This window comes from Sciurus carolinensis, chromosome X (assembly GCF_902686445.1).
Source record: "Sciurus carolinensis chromosome X, mSciCar1.2, whole genome shotgun sequence".
Taxonomy (NCBI): Eukaryota; Metazoa; Chordata; class Mammalia; order Rodentia; family Sciuridae; genus Sciurus; species Sciurus carolinensis.
Window position 1 is genome coordinate 5,705,622 of NC_062232.1, and position 25,278 is coordinate 5,730,899.

The 25,278-nt window shown below is 36.6% G+C and overlaps 1 protein-coding gene and 1 pseudogene across 9 annotated transcripts in view; one reads left to right on the top strand and one right to left on the bottom strand.

Annotated features, from left to right (window-relative positions):
* LOC124972020 (lysine-specific demethylase 6A) overlaps window positions 1-25,278 on the bottom strand; it is a 220,392-nt gene that overhangs the window by 145,993 nt on the left and 49,121 nt on the right. For all 9 annotated transcript variants that reach the window (XM_047536093.1, XM_047536094.1, XM_047536095.1 and 6 more), the window contains exon 4: window positions 23,695-23,744. In XM_047536093.1, coding sequence (XP_047392049.1) covers window positions 23,695-23,744 — 50 coding nt within the window. The remainder of the gene's footprint in view (window positions 1-23,694; window positions 23,745-25,278) is intronic.
* LOC124971759 (nucleolar protein of 40 kDa-like) lies at window positions 759-1,902 on the top strand (annotated as a pseudogene).

Genomic DNA, 25,278 nt, shown 5'->3' on the forward strand with positions numbered 1-25,278 from the left:
GAATCAAAGAGATGACAATGAAGTAAAGCAACTGGAAAAAGTATTTAGGTTTCTTTTCTAACAGCACATTTTCAAATTAAAAAACAATAACAAAAATTATCTCTGAAGTTAATAAAATAAAAAATTAGGAGTAAGAAAATTTTCAGATTATACTTCCCTACTGTCTCTCCACCTTTCTCTGAGTATCTATACTTTTTAAATCGAAATCAATTTTCTGTTCAATGTTATAAAAAAAGAGGTTAGAATATAAAAGATACACAGTTACTTTACAAAAACTTTAGAATTAAAAACAAAATATTTAAGTCCCAAAAGTCACATAGGAGGTTTTTCAAAAATCGCTAATTCTTTTCACAGTATTAAATGGTCCACATATAGATTTACTGCACTAAATTACTGTATTTCACTACTATCCACTTTTAATACATTAAACTTTCTCATGCCAAAAGTAGGGTTTAGCCACCCCTGATAGTTTCCAGTTTTCCACCTCCTCACAGGTTTTGAAGGTGAATGATCTGCCTTAAATAACCTCCTGGTGATCACTTCCCTAAGGGAGTGCTAGATAGAACTGAGTTGATTCACCCAAACTTTCCTTAAACTCCACATAATCTTACATGTGACATATGAAAATCTTTTTATAGAATGACCTTTCAGAACTCTTGCCTTTTTTCTGTAACCTATTAATTAGACTTCTCCTCAGGAAACCTACTTGGGCAAGGTCTGATCCCCAACAGGCTTTGGCCCTGGTTCCTTCACTCTTGATGGCTCTCACTTACTCTTCACCTTGCTGGTTGAGTACATGTGTCTCAGATGGCTCCCTTCTTCCTGTTTGCCCTGACAAATATTCTGCCTTCTTTTCTCTGGAATCAGTAAGTAATAAGCTGCTTCTGTTCTTTCATGTGGCCTCCTGTCTCTCACCTGACATGTAAGTTGAAGCCTAACTCTCCTGGTAAAGGATCTCTTAGAGAACAACTAACTTGGTAGAAATAAACTAGACACAGATCAGACAAAAGTCAGAAGTACATCACCATTATAAATAATTTTTCTGTTACAAGGTCAACTGGTTATGAGTCAAACACCATGTAAAAGGCTATCCATCAGAATAAAGTAAGTATCCTACAAATGGCACAATGTAGGTATCTACAAGCACCTTTCCTGGACTACTATTAGAACAGACTATGCAGTCAGTCACCATATATTTGGTTTCAGACCAAATATGAGGGTCTGGCATTTCAGGTAGTACAGCAGGTGGAAGACCAGGAGCTGATGCTAAGACACTTGTGTTAGCGTTAGCAGAAGAGAAATGGAGAGCCATAGAACATTAAGGATAATTCAGGAAGATCTGAGATCATGAAAAGCCTGCCTGTTCTCTACGCTATCTTCCAAAGAAAGGCTGCCGTAGTGACAGACTACGGACGCTTTATCAAAATCCCAGGCTGTGAAAAGCAAGGTCTGCTCCATCAAACTCAAATGTCCTCCTGCTGGGTGGACAAGAATTCTGAAACAGACGTCAGAGACAAAGTGTGGGTGAACTGATTGGCTGAGAGATGAAAAATGATAGGATAAAAGTATCCCTCTCCATGCAAGTTGTGAGCCAAAGGACAGGGAAAGACATTGATCCCAATAAGGTTATCAGTGAGCAAGAAGAGAGGCAGAGGCAATTCTTCCAGGATTACACTGGACAGATGAACACCCTTGAGGCCTGCAAAAAGTGTGGCTATAAAAGTCACTTTGCAAAAGATTGCTTCATGCAATCAGACAGGTGCAAATATTCTGATACCTGAGGAAGAAGAGGAGAAAGAAGGGACAAAGTCAACAGAATTTGAGAAACCTGATCCCATGATGAATTCTTCCAGGAAACGAAGAAAAAGAAACACAAGAGTAAGGAAGTTGTCAGACTCTTGACAGCTCAGACTCAAGGGAGTGGTTGAGAGAATAAGGAACCAGGAGTTTTATCCTTGAATCTCTAGCTCCTAAAAAGACTCAATAGTGAGAATATGTCCTCCTGCCCAACTGACTTCATGGGAATGCTGCAAGCAGGTTTGAGAGTTACAGGTCAGGAAAAAAAAAAAAAAAAAGACCAAATAAGAGAAAAACACCACAATTCCAAACATGGTCAAATCATTCACTGAGAACATTAAATAAAAAAATTTATTTAGTTCCTACTATGATAATTTTTTAAGCCTTGATTTCTACTTAGAAGATTTTAAAATTTTTTACAGTAGATCAGGATAGTATTTTTTTTATACTGTCATCAGACATTGAAGGAATTGAGCCCAACGGAGTTCACTATTGAGCTGTACTGCTCTATTTTCTGGGGACCTTATGTAACAATATGAAATACTACTCAGAAACCCTAATGTAGTAACCCTATATCTAGGAAGCTAGAGACTATTCATCCCAGAAGTGACAACCATCTTTTGATCCTCCTTAAGGGAAGAGGAGGTGACGGTAATTACCCTGTACTTGCTGCTTTCAAAGACAGTTCTCAGATGCTCAATGCTCACAAAGTCCAGAACTGGAAAAAAAAAGGGGGGGGGCGGGGGGAGATATGGGCAAAGCACCAATAGTATTTACTACATTTTTAAAAAATAAAATAAAAATAAAAATTTTTTAATTTTAAAATATAAAAATACATCTAATTATTCCACTTAGTAAACAATGGTGAACTCAGATGACTTTCAAAAATTGAATGGATAGAGAAAACGTGGTATATTTACTCAATGGAATATTGTTCTGCTTTAAAGAAGAATGAAATTATGGCATTTGTAATGGATGGAGCTGGAGAATAGCATGCTAAGTGAAAGAAGTCAATTCCAAAGAACCAAAGGACCAATGCTTGCTCTGATAAGCATATGCTGATCCACAAGGGGGATGGAGAGGGAAGAATGAAGGAACTTTGGATTATATACAGGGGAAAGAAGAAAGGGGTAGGGCAGTGTGGATGGGAAGGACAATAGAATAAGACAGACATTATTACCTATATACATGTATGACCACACTTATGGTGTGACTCAGCATCATGTACAGCCAGAGGAATGAGATGTTATTTATACTCCATTTGTGTACAAGGTGTCAAAATGCATTCTACTGTGATGTATAACCCATTAGAACAAATTTTTAAAATAAATAAATTAGGTCTCTGCTTACTAAAATAGTTTTGCCTAAAATGTTTTCTATCTCTTCCTAATTCCATCTTCCAAACTTAATATTCAACTACATATTTTAAAAACACACATTTTAAAGTATCCAAAATTCAGATTATTATAATTTGCTTAATATTTTTATTAAGTCAATTAATTTGTATGTTAATATTTATAATAATTAAAGACATTTTTCTAAAACCAATTATCTTAATGTCTTACAGAAAACCATTATCTCATGTGGTAAACAGAAAGATAGTGATCATTGATATAGTAGAAGGAAATTGAAAATACTAAAATCTAACTTTGTTTCTCTAGGTATGAGTTTAAGACCTAAAGTAAAGTCAAGTACAAGAGAAGTGCCTGAAACTTCAGATACTCAGGAGGCTGGGTGCAGGAGAAGCATAAATTCAAGACACCTGGGAAACTAAGCAAGACAGGATCTCAAATTTTTTTTTTTTTCTTAAGTTTTAATAATGACATTCACTGGCAGAGCACCATACATTCAATCACCAAAAATAAATTAACATGTTAAAAACAAAAGGGGTATGCTGGCGATATAGCCCATATGCACAGTGCCTGCCTCGCATGCTCGAGTACCCAGCACTCTTAAGATTACAGAAATAACAAACAAACAAACGACACCAATTCAGAGGCTCCCAACCTTCCATCCTCTCAACTCTTTCTTACTACATCCCTCTGCATCCTCTTTGTCCTCCATTAGAAACTGCACACCTTATTGCAAATCTGTTTGTTTTACTGAAGATAATCTTTGAACCCAATCTGTTTATTATGACAGGGGGAAATCTGTAATACCCCAGATCTGCACTGCTAGAGGGGAAGATACATGAACAACATGAAAAAACAAGGGAAGAAAATGATCCAAACAAATCTAGATTCTGTATTAATAGGATCCAATGACAGTATGTTAGAAGAAATGTCAGAAAAGGACTTCGGATGGTACATGATTAAGATGATTCGCGAAGCAAAGGATGAGATAAGAGAGCAAATGCAGGAAATGAATGATCACACCAATAAGCTGAAAGAGCAACTGCAGGAAGCAAAAGATCATTTCAACAAAGAGATACAGATTCTCAAAAAAAAAAACCAAACGGAAATCCTTGAAATGAAGGAAACAATAAACCAGATAAAAAACTCAATGGAAAGCAACACCAAAAGACTAGATCACCTGGAAGACAGAACCTCAGACAATGAAGACAAAATATTTGGGGTGGGGGGAAAGGAAAAAAATAACGGAATGAATCAAACATCATTACTCTATGTAAATGTATGAATATGCAAAGGATATGTTGTTACCCCATGTACAAACAGAAATGACATGTATCCCATTTGTTTACAGTAAAAATAAATTTAAAAAAAGAAGGAACTGAATAAACTTATAGAAATTTAAAAAAAGACAAATATTTAATCTTGAAAATAAAGTTGCCCAAACAGAGAAGATGGTAAGAAATCATGAACAGAACCTCCAAGAACTATGGGACATCATGAAATGACCAAATTTAAGAATTATTGGGAATGAGGAAGGCACACAGATACAAACCAAAGGAATGAACAACCTATTCAAAGAAATAATATCAGAAAATTTCCCAAGCCTGAAGAATGAAATGGAAAATCAAATACAAGAAGCTTACAGAACACCAAATGCACAAAATCACAACAGATCCACACCAAGGCACATTATAATGAAAATGCCTAACATTCAAAATAAAGATAGGATTTTGAAGGCTGCGAGAGAAAAGAATCAGATTACACATAGGGGGAGACCAATACGGATAGCAGCCGACTTCTCAACCCAGACTCTAAAAGCTAGAAGGGCCTGGAACAACGTATTTCAAGCTCTGAAAGAACATGGTTGCCATGTTCCTACACCCAGAATCCTATACCCAGCAAAACTAACCTTCAGATTTGAAGATGAAATAAAATCCTTCCACGATAAACAAAAGTTAAAAGAACTTACAAATAGAAAGCCTGCGCTACAGAATGTTCTCAACAAAATATTCCATGAGGAGGAAATGAAAAACAACAATGGAGGTCAGCAAAGGGAGGAACAACCTTAGAGAAAAACTACTCAAAGTAGAAACCAAGCCAACTTGAAAACCAAAAATAAGCCAAATGACTGGGAATAAAAATCATATCTCAATAATAACCCTGAACATTAATGGCCTAAACTCATCAATCAAAAGACATAGACTGGCAGAATGGATTAAAAAGAAAGACCCAACAATATGCTGCCTGCAAGAGACTCATCTCATAGAAAAAGACATCCACAGACTAAAGGTGAAAGGATGGGAAAAAACCTACCACACACATGGACTCAGTAAAAAAGCGGGGGTTTTCATCCTTCTATCAGATAAAGTGGACTTCAAGCAAAAGTTAGTCAGAAGGGATAAGGAAGGACATTTCATACTGCTTAAGGAAACCATAAATCAGGAAGACATAACAATAGTAAATATTTATGCCCCAAACAATGGTGCATCCCTGTACATCAAACAAATCCTTCTCAATTTCAGGAATCACATAGACCACAACACAATAATTCTGGGTGACTTTAATGCACCGCTGTCACCACTAGATAGATCTTCCAAACAAAAACAAAGGGGGTAAGAAATAAAAAATTTAAAAAATAGATTAATTAAGTCATGCAATAGTAGTTGTAGAACAATCACTAAGTGGTAGAAACAAGCTCTATGATCATCCTGACACCTTGAACGTTTCTAAACTGTGACACAAGAAAAATTAAAAAAAGAGAACCAAAACTGAGGACCATTGGACACAGCAATAACTATGATAGCAATATCCAAACAACAAAAGATCCATGACTAATCTCAAAGAACAATAAATTCAAGATTTCACCAAAGTAGTACAGAATAATTAACACTACTAGGACTGAACATCATTCACGAATTTCCTGATAATTCAAAAGGCACCATTTAAAGTGGAAATATCCAGGGACCCTGAAACTCAAGGCAAGTCACTCAGGAGAGTTCCCTAACTTCCCTTATTGCCTTTTAGGAAGGGCCCTCACAACAATTTCAAGTCAGGCCATGGGAAGATGGAGAGTTGTAAGAGAAGTAGAGAGAAAAAGTCTGTTACCTCTATCCAAAGGCCCCAAAGACCCATGTAAAAAAGAGTATAGTAACTTAAATATTGCACATCAAATATAAGAAATTCACAATTATGTGAAAATAATGCAAAACGGAAATCTGAACAAACACAAAAATGAAGAGGCTAAATATACACTGACAAATAAGGTTTTATCACTTAAATATCTCCAAAATGATAGAACTTATAAAACTACAGTGTGAATTGGACAAACCAACAATAATAAAATGCTTCCACATAACTTCACTGAATTATTTTTAAAAATTAAGAATTCTACTACTACTAATCACACAAACTCTTCCCAAATGTTATCCCACTTTCATGAACAGAACAACTAAGTAGAAAAGCATTATGAACACAGAAGATTGAAAAATACTGTAAGCCAAACAAACCTAACAAAAATCTACACACTCCACTCAGCAACAGAATACACATTCTTCTCAACATTTTTGGGGACAGTAGACCATGTGATAGGCTACAAAACAAAAGACAGTTTTTACACTATTAAATTCAGAACATCTATCTCTTATAACCACAATGGAACACATTTGTAATCTAAGAAGTGAAAAATAAATATGTGAAAAATATGCATATATTACAAATCTCCAACAGATTAAAGAACAAAGAGAAATTAGAAAGTACTTTGATAATGAAAACAAAAATGCGGCCTACCAAAATTGATGGAAGCAACTACAATACTACAAAGACAACTTACAGCTAGAAATATCAGTGTTTACAAAGAAGAAATACATTATTATCCTGATTAACCACATTAAAACACTGGCAGAAATAAATTTTAAATTAAAAAAGGAAACTAAGCCCAAAGCAAGGAAAAAAAGGATTATGTAGGGAAGCAAAAACTCATGCCATCATCTAGAAAATAGAGAAAAATAAATTAAAACAAAATTTCAAAAGACAGGATAATGCTAATGTCCACCCCAAAATAAAAAGGACTGTAAAGTATTAAAATTAACAACTATATGTCAATAAAAAAATCTAAGGTGAAATTAATTAATCCCCAGGAAGACACAAACTACCAAAAGTAACATAAATAGAAATCAACAATCTGAATAAATCTGTAACAACTGAAAAGACTCACTTCTCTCTCTACTTATTTCTCCCGCCAAAGAAAATTCTAGCACAAATGGCTTCATTAATATATGTTACAAGAAATCATTTGAAGTATGAGTACAACTCTTTTACAAACTCTTTTCCCCAAAAAGAACATTCCCCAATTCAATCTATTAAGTATTACAATTTTATACTAAAAACAAAGATATCTCAAGAAGGAAAAGTACAATCAATAACCATACAATGGCTGGGAATTTGAAAGCAGTAGGCATCAAACTCTGAAAGTCAAATGTGTTTTCTCTTGTAGTTGGAATTTAAAGAAAAAGGAGGAGGAAAAAAAAAATGGATCTATGGTGGGGTTGGCAGGAGTTTGCTTTTTTATGAAAACTGAAAGCAGTCTAAGAATAAACGACTAGAGGGATGGAGGAGAGGGTAGAAAATAAGGGGGATAACGTTAGGGGACAAACAGATGAGGATGGTGGAAAATAAGGTTAAAAGATATGAACTATGAACTATAATCTGGGCCCACTGTGCTGATCACACAGCTTTGTTTTCCAAGAAGAAATTTACCTGCAGCCTGCCTTGCTTAAATGGACAGGATATGTCACATTCTTCAGCAAACTACCTGTTACCTACAGGAGAAATGCAGACCCAAAATAATTTTGATAGTATAAGAAGACAAACAATCCTGAAGCAACAATAACTTGGGAACCACTCAACAAAAAAGTGCTTTTGTGGGAACTCTGGAATTTAGGGAGATTTCAAAATCCCCAAGGAAATCCAAAATCTTAGAATGCTGTTTTGAGAAAAAACACCCTGCTCAAGTAGCAAACCACCCAGCGACTCTTCTACAGTTTTGACACCCTGTAGACTTCACTACAGTCTGAAATAGCATTAATCCAGTCACCACTACCAAGAAACTCATAAGCCAGGCCCATTGTTCCTTGAGTAACATCAGTCTTAATAGCAGAGTTTCAGTAAACATACTGCTAACTATTGTAATTTATATATGCAATGTCCCCTAAAGGACAATGTGTTTAAGGCTTAGTTTCCACCTTGGTGTTATTGGGATATAGCCCCAAGACAGATTGTGGGGTCCTGGTGTCTTCCTTTTCAGCTCTTTTTCTACCTCCAGGTTGAGTGGAGCAGCTTTGATCTACTGTGCACTCCAACTGTGTACCACCTCCCCAAACCCCGACCTGCTACTGTTAAGGGACAAACAGATGAGGATGGTGGGAACACAAGGTACAGAGAATAATTCTATAAAACAAGCTTACTCTACTATTTCCCCACATGCTTTCATTTGCCAAAAGGCAATCTGCCTACAATCCCAGACTGGCCAGGACTGAGGAAATAGGAAATGAACTGAGGGGGCTGGGGAGATAGCTCAGTCGGTAGAGTGCTTTCCTTGCAAGCACAAGGCCCTGGGTTCAAACCACAGCACCCAAAAAAAAAAAAAAAAGGAAATTAACTGAAATTCAAATAAAATGAAATTCAAAAGAAATATGAATAATGAAATGAAATTAAGTCATATTGTTTAAAAATTTCCTTTAATATTTTAAATTTTTTTTAAAAAATGTTGATAGACCTTTATTTTATTCATTTATTAGTATGCTGAGAATTGAATCTGGTGCCTCACACATGCTACGCAAGCACTCTACCACTGAGCCACAATACCAGTTCATGTTTAAAAGGTTTTACAGAGAAAATTAAGAAGTAATTTTTAATATTCAGCATATCGCAAATATGCATAGTGAAAAAATGTAAAGCAATGAGTCTCAATCATAGCAGTATTTCTAAGGGACATTAAGAGATATTTTTATATTGCTCATTCCCTTCCTCTTCATCCTTCCCTCCCTCCATGTCTCTCTTGTTCTCCCCCCCCTCTTTTTTTTAACACTATTAGGAATATTTTTCATTTCGAGAAAATAAATGAGTTGCCCAGTTTGTCTTCAAATTTGTGATCCTCTTGCCTCAGTTTCAAAATGGTATTATAAGCACTGTGCCCAGCTACAGACATTTCTGTCACATCAGTAAATGGGTAGCAATCCCAGCATTTAGTAGGTTGAAGCCAGGGATGCTGCTAAATATCTAACAGAAATTATCTCCCCAAGTGTTAACAGTGCCAAGATTGAAAATTTTAATTTACATGACAAACAAAACAAACCAGGAACAAGAGCTGAGAACACAGCAGAACAATAAAAACTTTCAGATACACACAGAAGGCAGGAAAAGAAAAGCAAAATAACAAGCACAAATAGAATAAATGATTTAAGAATTTCAAGCACACTATATCAATAATTATATGAAATGAAAAGTAAATCAGGCCGGAGTTTCAAGATGGCGGCCTAGAGGGCGGCTGCATTTCACGTTGCTCCAGGATGCAGGATTCAAAAGAGGAGATAGTGAGAGACTTGGGACCAACTCAAAGCCACCGGGTGAGAGTCTCTCCCGTTGGGGAGGCGTCCCAGATGGGGCGGTAGCCCCGGAACGCAGGGAATTTGTGAAGTGGAGTTGCTCGGCAAGACGCCCCTCCCCCCGCTGGACCGGTAAACACAGACAACTGGGATCATCATAGAGCGCTTGGACTCGGAGCAACCACTGGGGCTCCGGGCGACTGCCTGAGGAGGAGCTGCGTGGCGAGCTGTTTAGACCCAGAACGACCGCTTCTGAACACCGGGGGGTTGCCCGGAGGAAGAGGAGGAGCGCGGCGGGTCGCTTGGTCTAGGAGTGACTGCATCAGAGCCACAGGCGGTTGCCAGAGGAGGAGGCGAGTGGTGAGTTGATTGGACTAAAAGCGACCGCTCCTGAACACCGGTGGCCTGCCTGGAGGAGGAGCACGGTGGGTCACTTGGTCTCGGAGCCACCGCCCCTGAACACCGGGGGGCTATCCCGAGGAGGAGGAGGAGGAACAGGGCTGGTCACTTGGGCTTGGAGTGACTACCTAGGGCTACGGGAGGTTGGCAGGTGGAGGAGACACGAAGTGAGTTGCTTGGACTCCTAGTGACTGCGTCGGAAACCGGGCTGCCGTCCAGTGGAGGAGGTGTGTGGCGGGTCTCTGGGTATCGGAGCTATTGTACGGGGCTCCGGGTGGTGGCTCAGAGGAGGGGCCGCATAGCCAGGCGATTAGGTGCAGAGCAGGGTCCCAGGAGCTAGGTGGCTTCTTGCTGGAAGAGCCGCACAGAGACACGCCTAGGGGCGGAGCGAAGTTTCCAGGACTGTGGGCAGATTCTCTGAGGAGATGCAGCCTAAGGAGACTCACCTGCGGAGGGTGAGGCTCCCAGGCCCAGGACGTAGGTCAGGGCCCCTGGGAACGTTGCAGAGGAAGACAGCCCAGCACAGGCGGTAGTTGTAGATTGAGGGGAACCTCTAGGAGGGGAACTGACCAGCGAGACGTTCCCAACGAGTGAGTCTTCCCTACCGGGAGAGGTTTTCCCACAGGGACGGTAAAACCAGAGACACAGGCACAAACAGGACTTGCCTCAGCCCGCAGCCTAGTTCCCCGTTGGATGACCATTGGTCAACAAGTGGAGACACACCTCTGACCACTAGCAGGGAATATACCCCACCTGAGGGTCACCACCCTAGAGAGGCAGCTTCTTCGTGGAGCTCCGCATTATCAACTTCCTCCAAGACTTCAGGCTACTGAAGGATAAGAGGGGATATACTAGGAATCTTCAGGGACATTATAAGTCGATAGAGGAAATCTGCAATATCTTAATGACCTGCTGATTTCTGAACAATATGAGAAAACAAGGGAAGAAAATGCCCCAAACAAATCTAAATGTTACATCAATAAAATCCAACAGCATGGCTGAAGAAATGACAGAAAGGGAGTTCAGAATGTACATAATTAAAATGATCAGGGAAGCAAACGATGAGATGAAAGAGCAAATGCAGGCATTGAATGATGAGATGAAAGAGCAAATGCAGGCACTGAATGATCGCACCAATCGACAGTTAACAGAGCAAATTCAGGAAGCAAAAGATCATTTCAATAAAGAGTTAGAGATATTGAAAAAAAAAACAAACAGAAATCCTTGAAATGAAGGAAACAATAAACCAAATTAAGAACTCCATAGAAAGCATAACCATTAGGATAGAACACCTGAAAGACAGAACTTCAGATATTGAAGACAAAATATTTAACCTCAAAAACAAAGTTGAACAGAGAAGATGGTAAGAAATCATGAACAGAATCTGCAAGAACTATGGGATATCATGAAAAGGCCAAATTTGAGAATTATTGGGATTGAGGAAGGCTTAGAGAAACAAACCAAAGGAATGACTAATCTATTCAATGAAATAATATCAGAAAATTTCCCAACTCTGAAGAATGAAATGGAAAATCAAGTTCAAGAGGCTTATAGGACTCCAAATACACAAAATTACAACAGACCCACACCAAGGCACATTATAACGAAAATACCTAACATACAAAATAAAGACAGAATTTTAAAGGCTGTGAGAGAAAAGAACCAAATTACATTCAGGGGGAAACCAATACGGATATCAGCAGATTTTTCAATCCAGACCCTAAAAGCTAGAAGGGCCTGGAACAACATTTTTCAAGCTCTGAAAGAAAATGGATGCCAACCAAGAATCTTATACCCAGCAAAGCTTATCTTCAAATTTGACGATGAAATAAAATCTTTCCATGATAAACAAAAGCTAAAAGAATTTACAAAAAGAAAGCCAGCATTACAGAACATTCTCAGCAAAATATTTCATGAGGAAGAGATAAAAAACAAAGAAGCAAATCAGCAAAGGGAGGAATTATCCTAAAGGAACTGTCAAATAAAGGAGGAACCAAGATGTGTCAAAAAAGAAATAAATAAATAAAATTTTAAAAATGAACCAAATGACCGGGAATACAAATCATATCTCAATAATAACCCTGAATGTTAATGGCCTGAATTCATCAATCAAAAGACATAGACTGGCGGATTGGATTAAAAAGAAAGATCCAACAATATGTTGCTTGCAAGAGACTCACCTCATAGAAAGAGATACCCATAGACTAAAGGTGAAAGGATGGGGAAAAACATACCATGCACATGGACTCAGCAAAAAAGCTGGAGTATCCATCCTCATTTCAGATAATGTGGACTTCAAGCCAATGTTAGTCAGAAGGGATAAGGAAGGACATTTCATACTGCTTAAGGGAAGCATAAATCAGCAAGATATAACAATAATAAACATCTATGCCCCAAACAGTGGCTCATCCATGTATGTTAAACAAATCCGTCTCAATTTTAGAAACCAAATAGACCATAACACAATAATACTAGGTGATTTTAACATGCCTCTCTCACCACTGGACAGATCAAACAAAAATTGAACAAAGAATCCATAGATCTCAATAACACAATCAATAATTTAGACTTAACAGACATTTATAGAATTTACCATACAACCAAGAGCGAATACACTTTCTTCTCAGCAGCACATGGATCCTTCTCTAAAATAGACCATATATTATGCCACAAAGCTACTGTGAACAAATACAAGAAGATAGAGACACTACCTTGTATTCTATCAGATCATAATGGATTGAAGTTAGAAATAAATGAAAGAGTAAAAAACAGAAACTACTCCAACACCTGGAGATTAAACAATATGCTATTATATGATGAATGGATAACAAAAGATATTAGGAAGGAAATTAAAAATTCTTAGAGGTAAACGAGAACAAAGAAACATCATATCAAAATCTCTGGGACACTATGAAAGCAGTACTTAGAGGAAGATTTATTTCATGGAGCGCATTTAATAAAAGAAGTAAAACTCAAAAAATAAACAACCTGACACTACAGCTCAAAGCCCTAGAAAAAGAAGAACAAACCAACACCAAAAGTAGTAGAAGACAGGAAATAGTCAAACTCAGAGCTGAAATCAACGAAATTGAAACAAAAGAAACAATACAAAAAATTGACAAAATAAATAGTTGGTTCTTCGAAAAAATAAACAAAATTGATAAACCTTTAGCCACACTAACAAAGAGAAGACGAGAGAAAACCCAAATCACTAAAATTCGGAATGAACAAGGAAATATCACAACAGACACGACTGAAATACAAAACATAATTAGAAAAGCTATTTTGAAAATCTATACTCCAACAAAATAGAAAATTTCAAAGACATCAACAGGTTTCTAGAGACATATGAATTGCCTAAACTGAACGAGGAGGACATACACAATTTAAAGAGACCAATTTCAAGTAATGAAATAGAAGAAGTCATCAAAAGCCTACCAACAAAGAAAAGTCCAGGACCAGATGGGTTCTCAGCCGAGTTCTACAAAACTTTTAAAGAAGAGCTCATTCCAATACTTCTCAAAGTATTCCATAAAATAGAAGAGGAGGAACCCTCCCAAACTCATTCTATGAAGCCAATATTACCCTGATACCTAAACCAGATAGAGACACATTGAGGAAAGAAAATTTCAGACCAATATCCTTAATGAACATCAACGCAAAAATTCTCAACAAAATTTTAGCAAATCGCATACAAAAACTTATTAAAAAGATAGTGCACCACGATCAAGTGGGTTTCATCCCAGGGATGCAAGGTTGGTTCAACATCAGGAAATCAACAAATGTAATTCACCATATCAATAGACTTAAAGTCAAGAATCACATGATTATTTCGATAGATGCAGAAAAAGCATTTGATACAATACAGCATCCCTTCATGCTCAAAACACTAGAAAAAAGAGGCATAGTGGGAACATTCCTTAACATTGTAAAGGCCATCTACGCTAAGCCCATGGCTAATATTATTCTAAATGGTGAAAAACTGAAAGCATTCCCTCTAAAAACTGGAACAAGGCAGGGATGCCCTCTTTCACCACTTCTATTCAATATCGTCCTTGAAACTCTAGCCAGAGCAATTAGACAGACCAAAGAAATTAAAGGGATACGAATAGGCAAAGAAGAACTCAAACTATCCCTATTTGCTGATGATATGATTGTATACTTAGAGGAACTAGGAAATTCCACCAGAAAACTGTTAGATCTCATAAGTGAATTCAGTAAAGTAGCGGGATATAAGATCAATGCACATAAATCTAAGGCATTTCTATACATGAGCGATGAATCTTCAGAAAGAGAAATTAGGAAAACTACCCCATTCACAATAGCTTCGAAAAAAATAAAATACTTGGGAATCAATCTCACAAAAGAGGTGAAAGACCTCTACAAAGAAAACTACAGAACACTAAAGAAAGAAATTAAAGAAAACCTCAGAAGATGGAAAGATCTCCCATGTTCTTGGATAGGAAGAATTAATATTGTCAAAATGGCCATACTACTAAAAGTGCTATACAGATTCAATACAATCCCAATTAAAATCCCTATGATGTGCCTTACAGAAATAGAGCAAGCAATTATGAAATTCATCTGGAAAAATAAAAAACCCAGAATAGCTAAAGCAATCCTTGGCAGAAAGAGTGAAGCAGGGGGTATCGCAATACCAGATCTTCAACTCTACTACAAAGCAATAGTAACAAAAACAGCATGGTATTGGTACCAAAATAGAAAGGTGGATCAATGGTACAGAATAGAGGACACGGACACAAACCCAAATAAATACAATTTTCTCATACTAGACAAAGGGGCCAAAAATATGCAATGGAGAAAAGATAGCCTCTTCAACAAATGGTGCTGGGAGAATTGGAAATCCATATGCAACAGAATGAAACTAAACCCATATCTCTCACCATGCACGAAACTAAACTCAAAATGGATTAAGGATCTCGGAATCAGACCAGAGACCTTGCATCTTATAGAAGAAAAAGTAGGTCCAGAGCTTCAACATGTCGGCTTAGGACCAGACTTCCTCAACAGGACTCCAATAGCACAAGAAATAAAAGCAAGAATTAATAACTGGGATAGATTCTAACTAAAAAGCTTTCTCTCAGCAAAGGAAACTATCAGCAGTGCAAAGAAAGAGCCTACAGAGTGGGAGAAAATCTTTGCCAATCATACTTCAGATAGAGCACTAATCTCCAGAATCTATAAAGAACTCAAAAAACTCTACACCAAGAATACAAATAACCCAATCAATAAATGGGCTAAGGAAATGAACAGACACTTCACAGAAGAAGATCTACAAGGAATCAACAAACATATGGAAAAATGTTCATATGTTCATACTATGTTCTCTAGTAATAAGAGAAATGCAAATCAAAACCACCCTAAGATTCCATCTCACCCCAATTAGAATGGCGATTATCAAGAATACAAGCAACAACAGGTGTTGGCCAGGATGTGGGGTGAAAGGTACACTCATACATTGCTGGTGGGGCTGCAAATTAGTGCAGCCACTCTGGAATGCAGTATGGAGACTCCTTAGAAAACTTGGAATGGAACCACCATTTGACCCAGCTATCCCACTCCTTGGCCTATACCCAAAGGACTTAAAATCAGCATATTACAGAGATACAGCCACATCAATGTTCATAGCTGCTCAGTTCACAATAGCCAGATTGTGGAACCAACCTAGATGCCTTCAACTGATGAATGGATAAAGAAACTGTGGTATATATATACAATGGAATATTACTCTGCCACAAAGAATGATAAAATTATGGCATTTGCAGGCAAATGGATGAAACTGGAGAATATCATGCTAAGTGAGATAAGCCAATCTCAAAAAACAAAAGGAAGAATGATATCGCTAATAAGTGGATGAGGACACATAATGGGGGGTGGGAAGAGTTAGTGTTAGGATTAGAGTTAGATTTAGGGAGGGGGGCAAGAATGGAGGAAGGAAGGACTGTATAGAGGGAAAAGAGGGGTGGGAGGGGTGGGGGGAAGGGAAAAAAATAACAGAATGAATCAAACATTACCCTATGTAAATTTATGATTACACAAATGGTATGCCTTTACACCATGTACACATAGAGAAACAACACGTATCCCATTTGTGTACAATAATAAAAAAAAAAATTTTTAAAAAAAGAAAAGTAAATCAGCATTTTAATCAATAACCATAAATTAGAATTTTTTTAAAAATGCCCAATTTTATACTGAAAACAGAAAAGTTTAAATAAGAAAAAATTATAATAAAAGGATAAAAAATCTGCTGTGTGTAAATATTAAGCATAACAAAGACTAATATTTAGTAGACTTAACATTAAGCAGATGAAAAAAGATCTTTCCAATGACAGAAATTAATTCATTAGTAAAACACATATATCTTTATTTGGAGCTTTAGAATGTGAGAAAATACAAACTGAAGCATTCTACAGACACATATGCAAATACATTTGGTGATTTTCAGCACCCTTTTCTTCCCAACTGACCTAACTAAAGTTTAAAAAGAAAATAAAGATATATAAAATCTGACTAGCCAGGCTTAGTGGCACACACCTGTAATCCCAATTAATTAGAGGCTGAGGAAGGGAGATTGCAAATTCAAGGCCCTTCTAGGCAACCTGATGAAAACCTGTCTCAAAATATTTTTTTAAAGAATTGAGGATGGGGCTGGGGATACAGCTCAGCTGGCAGAGTGCTTGCCTTGCAAGCACAAGGCCCTAGGTTCAATCCCCAGCACCATTAAAAAAAAAACAACTAAAGATGTAGCTCAGTGAGAACACCATGGATTCAATCCCAAGTAAAACAACAAAAGTTTTGACCAACTAATAACCAAATAAACCTAACAGTCATTCATTTAAAAGCCCAGCACAGTTAACTACAACTGTAATATTTACAAAGGTATAAATCCTTGTTAATACCAAAAAAAATTGGTAAATATAAAAAGACTGATTGAAAATCATATGATAATTTGATTTCTAGCATAACAAAGTGAGAAGCTCTGTACCATGGACCTACTTTCAGAAAATATAGTGAATATTTTTTAAAAATAGCATATAAAATATCTGGAAGTGGTTCCCAGATTACATAACAATGTAGAACACATGTTGAAGAAAATATACTAAAAGTAGCTTAGATATCTGAACACCTAGACTCCCTCCAGCCTCTCAGCTTATTATGATAGAAACTTCATTTCAAAAGAGGGCAGGCTTCCTTTGCTCAGTTTTCCAATTAAAGGCTATGTTACCTTACAAGAATAGGTAAAATAACTACGAACTGCAGAGGTGGAACTCCAAGTGGATGATGCAGAGAAGTCTTTTGTGTCATGGACATAAGCACAAGAATAATTCAAATAATTATTAATTAAATTTTTCAAATACTAGAACCTCAATCCCTGTTTACCAAGAAAACAAAAAAACAAAACAAAGCCTGCCTTTGCATTCCCAAACAAAAACAAGGGTTTGGAGATTTTGCAGTAAGAAATAGTCCAAAATGAGACAATTCCAGAAGCACCTAGAACACTGACTGCATTTGCAAAAGAAGATAGTGAATTTCAGGCAAAAAGCACAGTCAAAAGCAGAGGTTACTACACTGAAAAGAAATTCTGAAGACATAATGAGATCTTCAAACATTGTGGAGGAGAATGCACTTTTTCAAGTGCATCTACTTTGGAAACAATAGTCCTCTAAAAGTTACGTTTCCATCTTGCCAAACAATTCCATTCCCAGGAACATAAAAACATATGTTTGAACAACAACAAAAAGATTTTTCACTTCAGCATTTTTCCTAACATTCAATAGATAGACACAAGCAACAAGAGTCTACAAATGGATGATAGAAAAAAGCAATCTGAATGTATATTTAACTAGAATGTTGAAAATACATGAATACCCAATGCATGGAAATTCACTTGGCTATAAAAAATAATGAAAGGGGAAGAGAAGATGGCAGGTTAGAAGAAGATACACTTCTCAGGATTTCTTGGCAACAAATTTACAAAGCAAGAATACTGCCCCTCAGTGAGGTGGATGATTTAGGGCATTCATTGAAACTTAACTGCTGGCCTGTAAAAGAAACCACAAAGTCAGAGAAACTCATGAATTTGAAGATAATACAAGAAATAACACATTGGAAAAGTGCCAGCAACAGTAGGGGCAACTAAGGATAGGGAGAATGCAGAGAGACAAAGATGACAGCCTGACCAGGGGATAAAGAAATTTGTTAAAATGAAAAAAAAAAAAAAAAAAAAAAAAAAAAAAAAAAGCTTGAAGAGACTGTGGATTCAAGAAAAAGACTGATTTAATGGGCATAGAGTTGGTAAAGGAAGCAGTTCAGTGAAAGCAAACCCCAAAATTGCTCACCTAAGATGTTTACCCCAGAGGTGGGTAGTTTCACCAGAAGTGGAGATAACTGATGCACGTTTCAAGGGCATGAAAAATACTCCACAGGGGAGGAAGAAACTGGTCCTCCCACCTCCACCTTGTGGTATAGGAATCATTTATAAGCACTGTGCAGCTTTGAGCAGAGACAGGAGTAGGTACAAATTTTATAGGCTCTATCAAGGGAGAAACTTCCTTTGTAGATGGTATCTCATAAGATGTATTGGAAAGATACCTATACCAACCACACCAGAGCATCTGCACAATGGGGTAGATACTTGGTTTTCATATTCATATTGGTATTTGCACACAGAGAGATGAAGGTGAAACCTGAGGAGATTTAGTCCCTAAGCCCTACAAGTGGATTTTACTGAAGGTCCGAGAGATTCAGACATCCTCCAGAAATTGGCATCTCCCCAGTATTAGGGCTTATGGATCAAAACTCAAATACCTACCTACTGACAGAACTCCAAAGGTCAATCAAGACTAAACTCCAACTATTGGAACTTCCAATTCAGAATTCTGCTGCACCGCCACTACAGAAATACACAGTTTGTTGGCAACCTGCCTCCCAGGACTACCCTACTTTATTATACTGGGAGACTGGAAGTTTAGATTTATTACAGCCATCTACTACAACAGCTGGCAGCTAAGTTAAGGAAGGACACAAAGGCAATGGATTAACAACCTCCAGACCTTGACTCAAAAGTTTCAAAGTCAAAAATTATATATAAAGAATGCAAATCTACTCTGTCAACAGTTATGATCTCAGTGGAAACAAATCATTTATTTCTCATTAAGATTGTTTTCTCTTTCTTCTTTTAAGATCTTTTTCCCTCTTTTTTCCCTCTGTTTATCATTTTTATTGTTTTTTATTTTTTACTTTTTTTTTTTTTTTTTTTTTTTGTACCTGGGATTGAACTCAGGGGTATGTAACCACTGAGATACATCCCCAGCCCTATTGTTTTATTTAGAGACAGTGTCTCACTGAGTTGCTTAGCACCTGCTGTTGTTGAGGCTGGCTTTGAACTCTCGATCCTCCTTGCCTCAGCCTCCCAAACTGCTGGAATAACAAGTACTGCACCACCATGCCTGGTTTACTCTTTTTAAACAAATATTTTTAGCTGTAGATGGACATAATACCTTTATTTAATTTATTTATTCTTTTATTTATTTATTTATTGTTAAATGTGGTGCTGAGGATCAAACCCAGTGCTTCATATGTGCTTGGAAGCACTCTACCACTGACACAAATCCAGTCCTTACTTCTCTATTTTAAAATTTTAACCTTTTAAAATTTTTCAAACATTATTTCATTGTATTATACTATTTTGCTACTTACTTCCATTCTGCAAAATTTTGTGGGTATGTATATGGGTGGGGGGTGTTATTCTTACAGTGTAGATAAGGTTCGAAAATACAGATTTATAAAATTTTACTTTCACTTTAATTGCTTTCCTCCAAGCATATTATTATTCAGTCTTGGTCTGACATTGGTGGAGTATAAATTATATATGCATATGAACGTTTGAGTCCCTGTATGTACCTTGGATTTTGTCCCTTAAGCTTAATGACTCTTATGCAATCTCTTCCTTACTAATGGCCAGATTTTCCTGTTCCCTCACTCTTTTTTTTTTTTAATTATTTTTGTTAACTTTTTGATCCTCTTTCTTTATAGTTATTTCCTACCAATTTTATGCCTTCCCATATACTCATTTTTAAAACTAATTCAAACTTTCTCTTGTCCTCCTACTCTATTTCTTCAAATAAGAAACTGAGATTCCACTAAGTAATAGAATTAGATAGTTTATAGAATTTCTACCCCATTCATGCTATTGTGCTTTATCAGTACAGTGAATGATGTAGTAGACACCTGCTACCTAATGCCCCATGGTTCTGTTTTTTACTGTTGGTCAGCTGTTAAATGCTACCACACCAATCCCAGATAGGTGGCAACTAGTGTTATAGATGTCAAAACAGACAACAGACATTTATCTTAAGACTGTACATCTGTTGCTAATATTAGTGCTATTTCTGGCTCCCCCTTTCCCAAAGAGGAGCTAGAAAATGATTGGGACACTTGAAGTTCACAGATTAGAGATCCCATTGGAAAGCAATATCCACAACTCAGTCATATAAGTCACTTCATATACAATCTAATTCCACCTGAACCTCAACATTACTTCAACATACAAAACTGGGAAAATAGAAACCCAGACACCAACAACCAGGTCCTAAGAAGGAACAACCAGGAGGAAGGATCCTCAGGTTGCATCCTTGGACATTTACTCATGTATCAAAAACAGAGAGAAGTCCCAGAACAAAAAAAGAGAGTTACGAACAAAGGATGTACATATAAAAAAGGAAGGAGAATTCACATCAATTCATGAGCATGTCTAAACCCTCTGAAAATATCAGGAATCATGCAAACAAAACTCACTTTAAAATTCACAATCACCCAAATTCCACAGGTTTTGGAAGTACATGAAATTCCAAAGAAAGATTATTTTAAAATTATTAAAATGTTCAATGAAGTAAAATAAGATCTACAGAATGAATTAAGAGAGCAAATACAGCAGATGAAAGATCATTTCAATAAAGAAACAAAGAAACTGGAAAGAAACTAAAAGGAATTCCTAGAAATGAAAGACATAAGGATTAAAATTTGAAGTTTACCTGAAAGTATTATCAACAGATTAGATTGGATAGGACTTGAAGACAGAAGATACAAACCTGAATACTCAGTATGCAATAAAAACAAAACAAAAAAACATGATCAGAGTAGCCAAAAACTCTGGGATAGCATCAAGAGAGCCTCAGAGTCACTTAGACTGAAAAGAACACTTTCAATGAGATAGTAATAGAAAACTTCCCCATATCAGAGATGAGGTAGAAATCAACCTACAGGAAGCATACAGGACCCCAAATAGACAAGAACAAGTAAAGAATATTAAAAGTTGAAAGAAAATATGTCAGGTTCACATTAAGAGGCAAACAAATAAGGCTCATCTCTGACTTCTCAGACTTTAAAATAAAGGAGGGCTGGAATGAGATATTCAAAGCTCTAATAAAAAATAGGCAGTCAAGAATGCTATATCCAGTAAAAGTTCTCTTTTAAAATGCAGTAAGAAAACAAGAGCTTTTCATGACAAAAATAAAGAATTCATGATCACCAAATCAGCACTAATACTTAAATGTATGTTGCAAAGTGGATTATAAAAACAACCCTGAAAGTCCCCCAAATAAATATAATTTTATTTACTATTTATTTACTTATTTATTTGTTTGTTTTATTTACTATTGATTTTTATGTGGTACTAAGAATTGAACCCAGTGCCTCACATGTGCTAGGCAAGCACTCCACCACTGAGCTACAAACCAAACTACTCTAAAAAACATTTTTGAAGACTCATTCTTGACATGAAATTCCAGAAAGACCTCGATAAAATAATACTGGATGATTTCAACCCACCTGTATCATCAATAGGTCATTCAAACATAAAATCAATAAAGATTATTACTTAAATAATAATACAAATCGACTGGACCTAATAGACCTCTAGAGAATATTTACCATAAAAAGTTGAATTTACGTTTTTTTCAGCAGCTAATGGAACGTTTTCAAAAACAGACAACATTCTAGGACATAATGTAAGTCTTAACAAAAACAAAATATTGATATCATTCCAAGTATCCTATCAGATCATAAAGGAACAAAATTAGAAATCAGCAGTAAGAAACATACTGGAAAACAAACACAAGGAGATTCAACTACATTTATTTTTATTATATTTACTCTTCTAAATATAGAATGGATTACAGAAGAAATCAATAAATTCTTAGAAACAAATGAGAACAGAGATACAATATATTAAAATATATGGGACAGTATGAAAGCACTTTGAAGAGGAAAATTTATACACACACACAATGGAGTGCTACTAGCCGTAACAAAAAAGAATGAAATTTTGGCATGTGTCCATTAATAGATGGAAATGGAGAATACCATGCTAAATGAAATACAAAAACCAAAATTTAAAACTTAAATGTTTCTCTATGTTTGGAAGTTGGGAGTAAAATAAAGAAAAGAGGGAGGGAATAGAAAAACATTTTCTAAAAAAGTCACTCAAATATAAATTAATAGATGAGCAAAAGGAAGTCTAGTTGAGTAGAGAAAGGAGAATGGGAGAGGGGAGGGAGAATAGATAGGATAATGGAAGAGAAAAAAGCAGAAATCATGAACTGAAATCAATTTCCATGCATGTATGAGTTTGTTGGGATGAGCCCAACTACTAGTACTATGTATAACTATAGAGCTTTAATTTATAAATATGTTCAACATCTTTAACAGCAGGAAAATGCTAACCAAAACTATACTAAGATTTCATATCACTCCAGTAAGAATGGCAATTATCAAGAAGATACACAATAATAAATGCTGGCAAGGATATTGAGAAAAAGATATGCTCATACATTGTTGGTGAGACAGAAAATTAGTGCAACCAATCTGGAAAGTAGTACAGAGTTTTCTAAAAGACTAGGATTGGAAATACCATATGATCCAACTATAACTTCTTGGTAAAAGAAATCAAATCAGCATACTACAGCAGCACAATTCTCAAAAGCCAGTCCAAAACTTGTCAGTAAACTTGGATCAATAAAATGTGGTATATACACACACACTGAGATTTATTCAGCTATAAATAAGAGAATGTATGGCATTTGCCAGTGAACCAACAGAAATGAGAGAATATCAAGCTAAATGAAATAAGTAAGGTTCAGAAAATCAAAAGTCAAATATTTTCTCTCATATGTGAAAGATGGAGCAAAATAGGGGAAAGAAAAAGGGAGTTTGAATATCATAAATATATAGGGAAGATCAGAGGAGTAGAAGAACATCAAGAAGAAAAGAGAAGGACAGAAAAGGAAATAAGAAATAAATTTACCAAAATCATATTATATGCATATGCAAATGTACCACAGGAAATTTTACTTTTACATATATGTAGAAAGTACCAATGAAAAATAAATAAAGAGTCAAAGAAAGATCAGTATAGTAGACGTAGAAGTGGGAAAGGAGGAGGGGAGAGGGGTATGAGATATTTTATACTAATAATTTGTCCCTAAATGGAAAGCAAAATTGGAATTCAAATTTGTACCAACCTTCCAGTAGTCAGCCTGTAAACTGTAGTATTTCTGATATGCAGATAATGCTGAAAAAAAAAAAAAATAATAATTAATCAAATTATGTCACATTTGAAAATCTACAATTAGCTATTAAGAAATACTTTAACAGAAGCAGGTAAGATTGCTCATCTCTCACCAAACTGACACAAATACCAAATAATACAAATCTTATGGCCCAACAACTGATTCAGGATATAGAAACATGTCAAAATCCCACTAATGCCCTTGAAAACACATAAAATCTAGGCATTTGAGAGAAAATCTGTTTCTCTGTGAGGCAATTTTGGTTGCTTATCAATCCCCTGCTGTTTACCCCATTTGTTCACTGCGATCACCTGCAGTCTGCCAGCATATGGACTACTATTTGAGTGCAGACTGCTCACTGACTGCCGCCTATGATTCTCCATTTTTCCATTTGTTTGCCTCTTGCCTACCCATCGCCTACTTTTCACCTACCCATCTTTCATCACCAACCACCCAAGGTCCACCTGCAGATCATCCACCGGTAGCCTGCAGACTGACCACCTGAAGATCACCAGCGGATCGTCTTTTACCCACTGTTACCTGGAAATCCACTGAACAATACACACAGGTTTGGTTACACATGGCTGCCGCCATTTTGAGACAACAGCCAGGACATGTTAGATCTCCACCCAACTGAGTGCTCCACCTACAAATCCTCCAACCAGACCAAACACACCCTGCCTCCAGGACCCCTGGCCTGACCACACCCATGCCCCAAGCTGCAGCTCCCCATTTACCAACAGGTTTGGAAGCCACTGCAGTCAAGGTAGATTATCCTGGAATTGGAAGTCCCCATTTAGGTGGGGCAAATCACATCCTAAGATGCCTGTTGGAGACTAGAAGTTCACTGTCAGGTACCTCTCAGGCAAATGAAGACTAAAGAGGATTGAATACTATATGACTGTCATAGTGTAGATTTTTTTCTCTCCTTTTTGAAGATTTTTGTTTTTATTTCTTTATTTTTCTTGCTCTATTTTCCTTCTTCTGTTTACCTTTTCCAATGCTAACAACCAACTTTTTGATTACACTTTCACTCTTTTTAGCATCAAGAACTTCTATATACTCTTTTCTTATCTCAGTAACAGTTACATCCTGCACCCCTCCCCATCCTCTTTGTCCTCCATTAGAAACCGCAGACTTTATTACAAATCTATTTGTTATACTGTAGATAATAATTGAAATTTGTCCTCTGTTTATTATGACACTGTCATTAGCATCTTCATAGGAGCTATTTGGTTTAGGGCTACAAATTGTACCGGGTGCTGCTAATATTGATCTCCCCCTTAAAAAAGAGGTTTTGAAAACCTGTAGGGTCACTATAAGACTATAGGGGGGAAACTGCAATAACCCAGATATGCACTGCGGGAGGGGAAGATATGTGAACAACATGAAAAAACAAGGGAAGAAAATGTTCCAAACAGTGACAGCATGGTAGAAGAAATGTAGAAAAAGAGTTCAGAATATACATAATTAAAATGATTAGTGAAGCAAAAGGATGAGATAAGAGAGCAAATGCAGGCAATGAATGATCACACC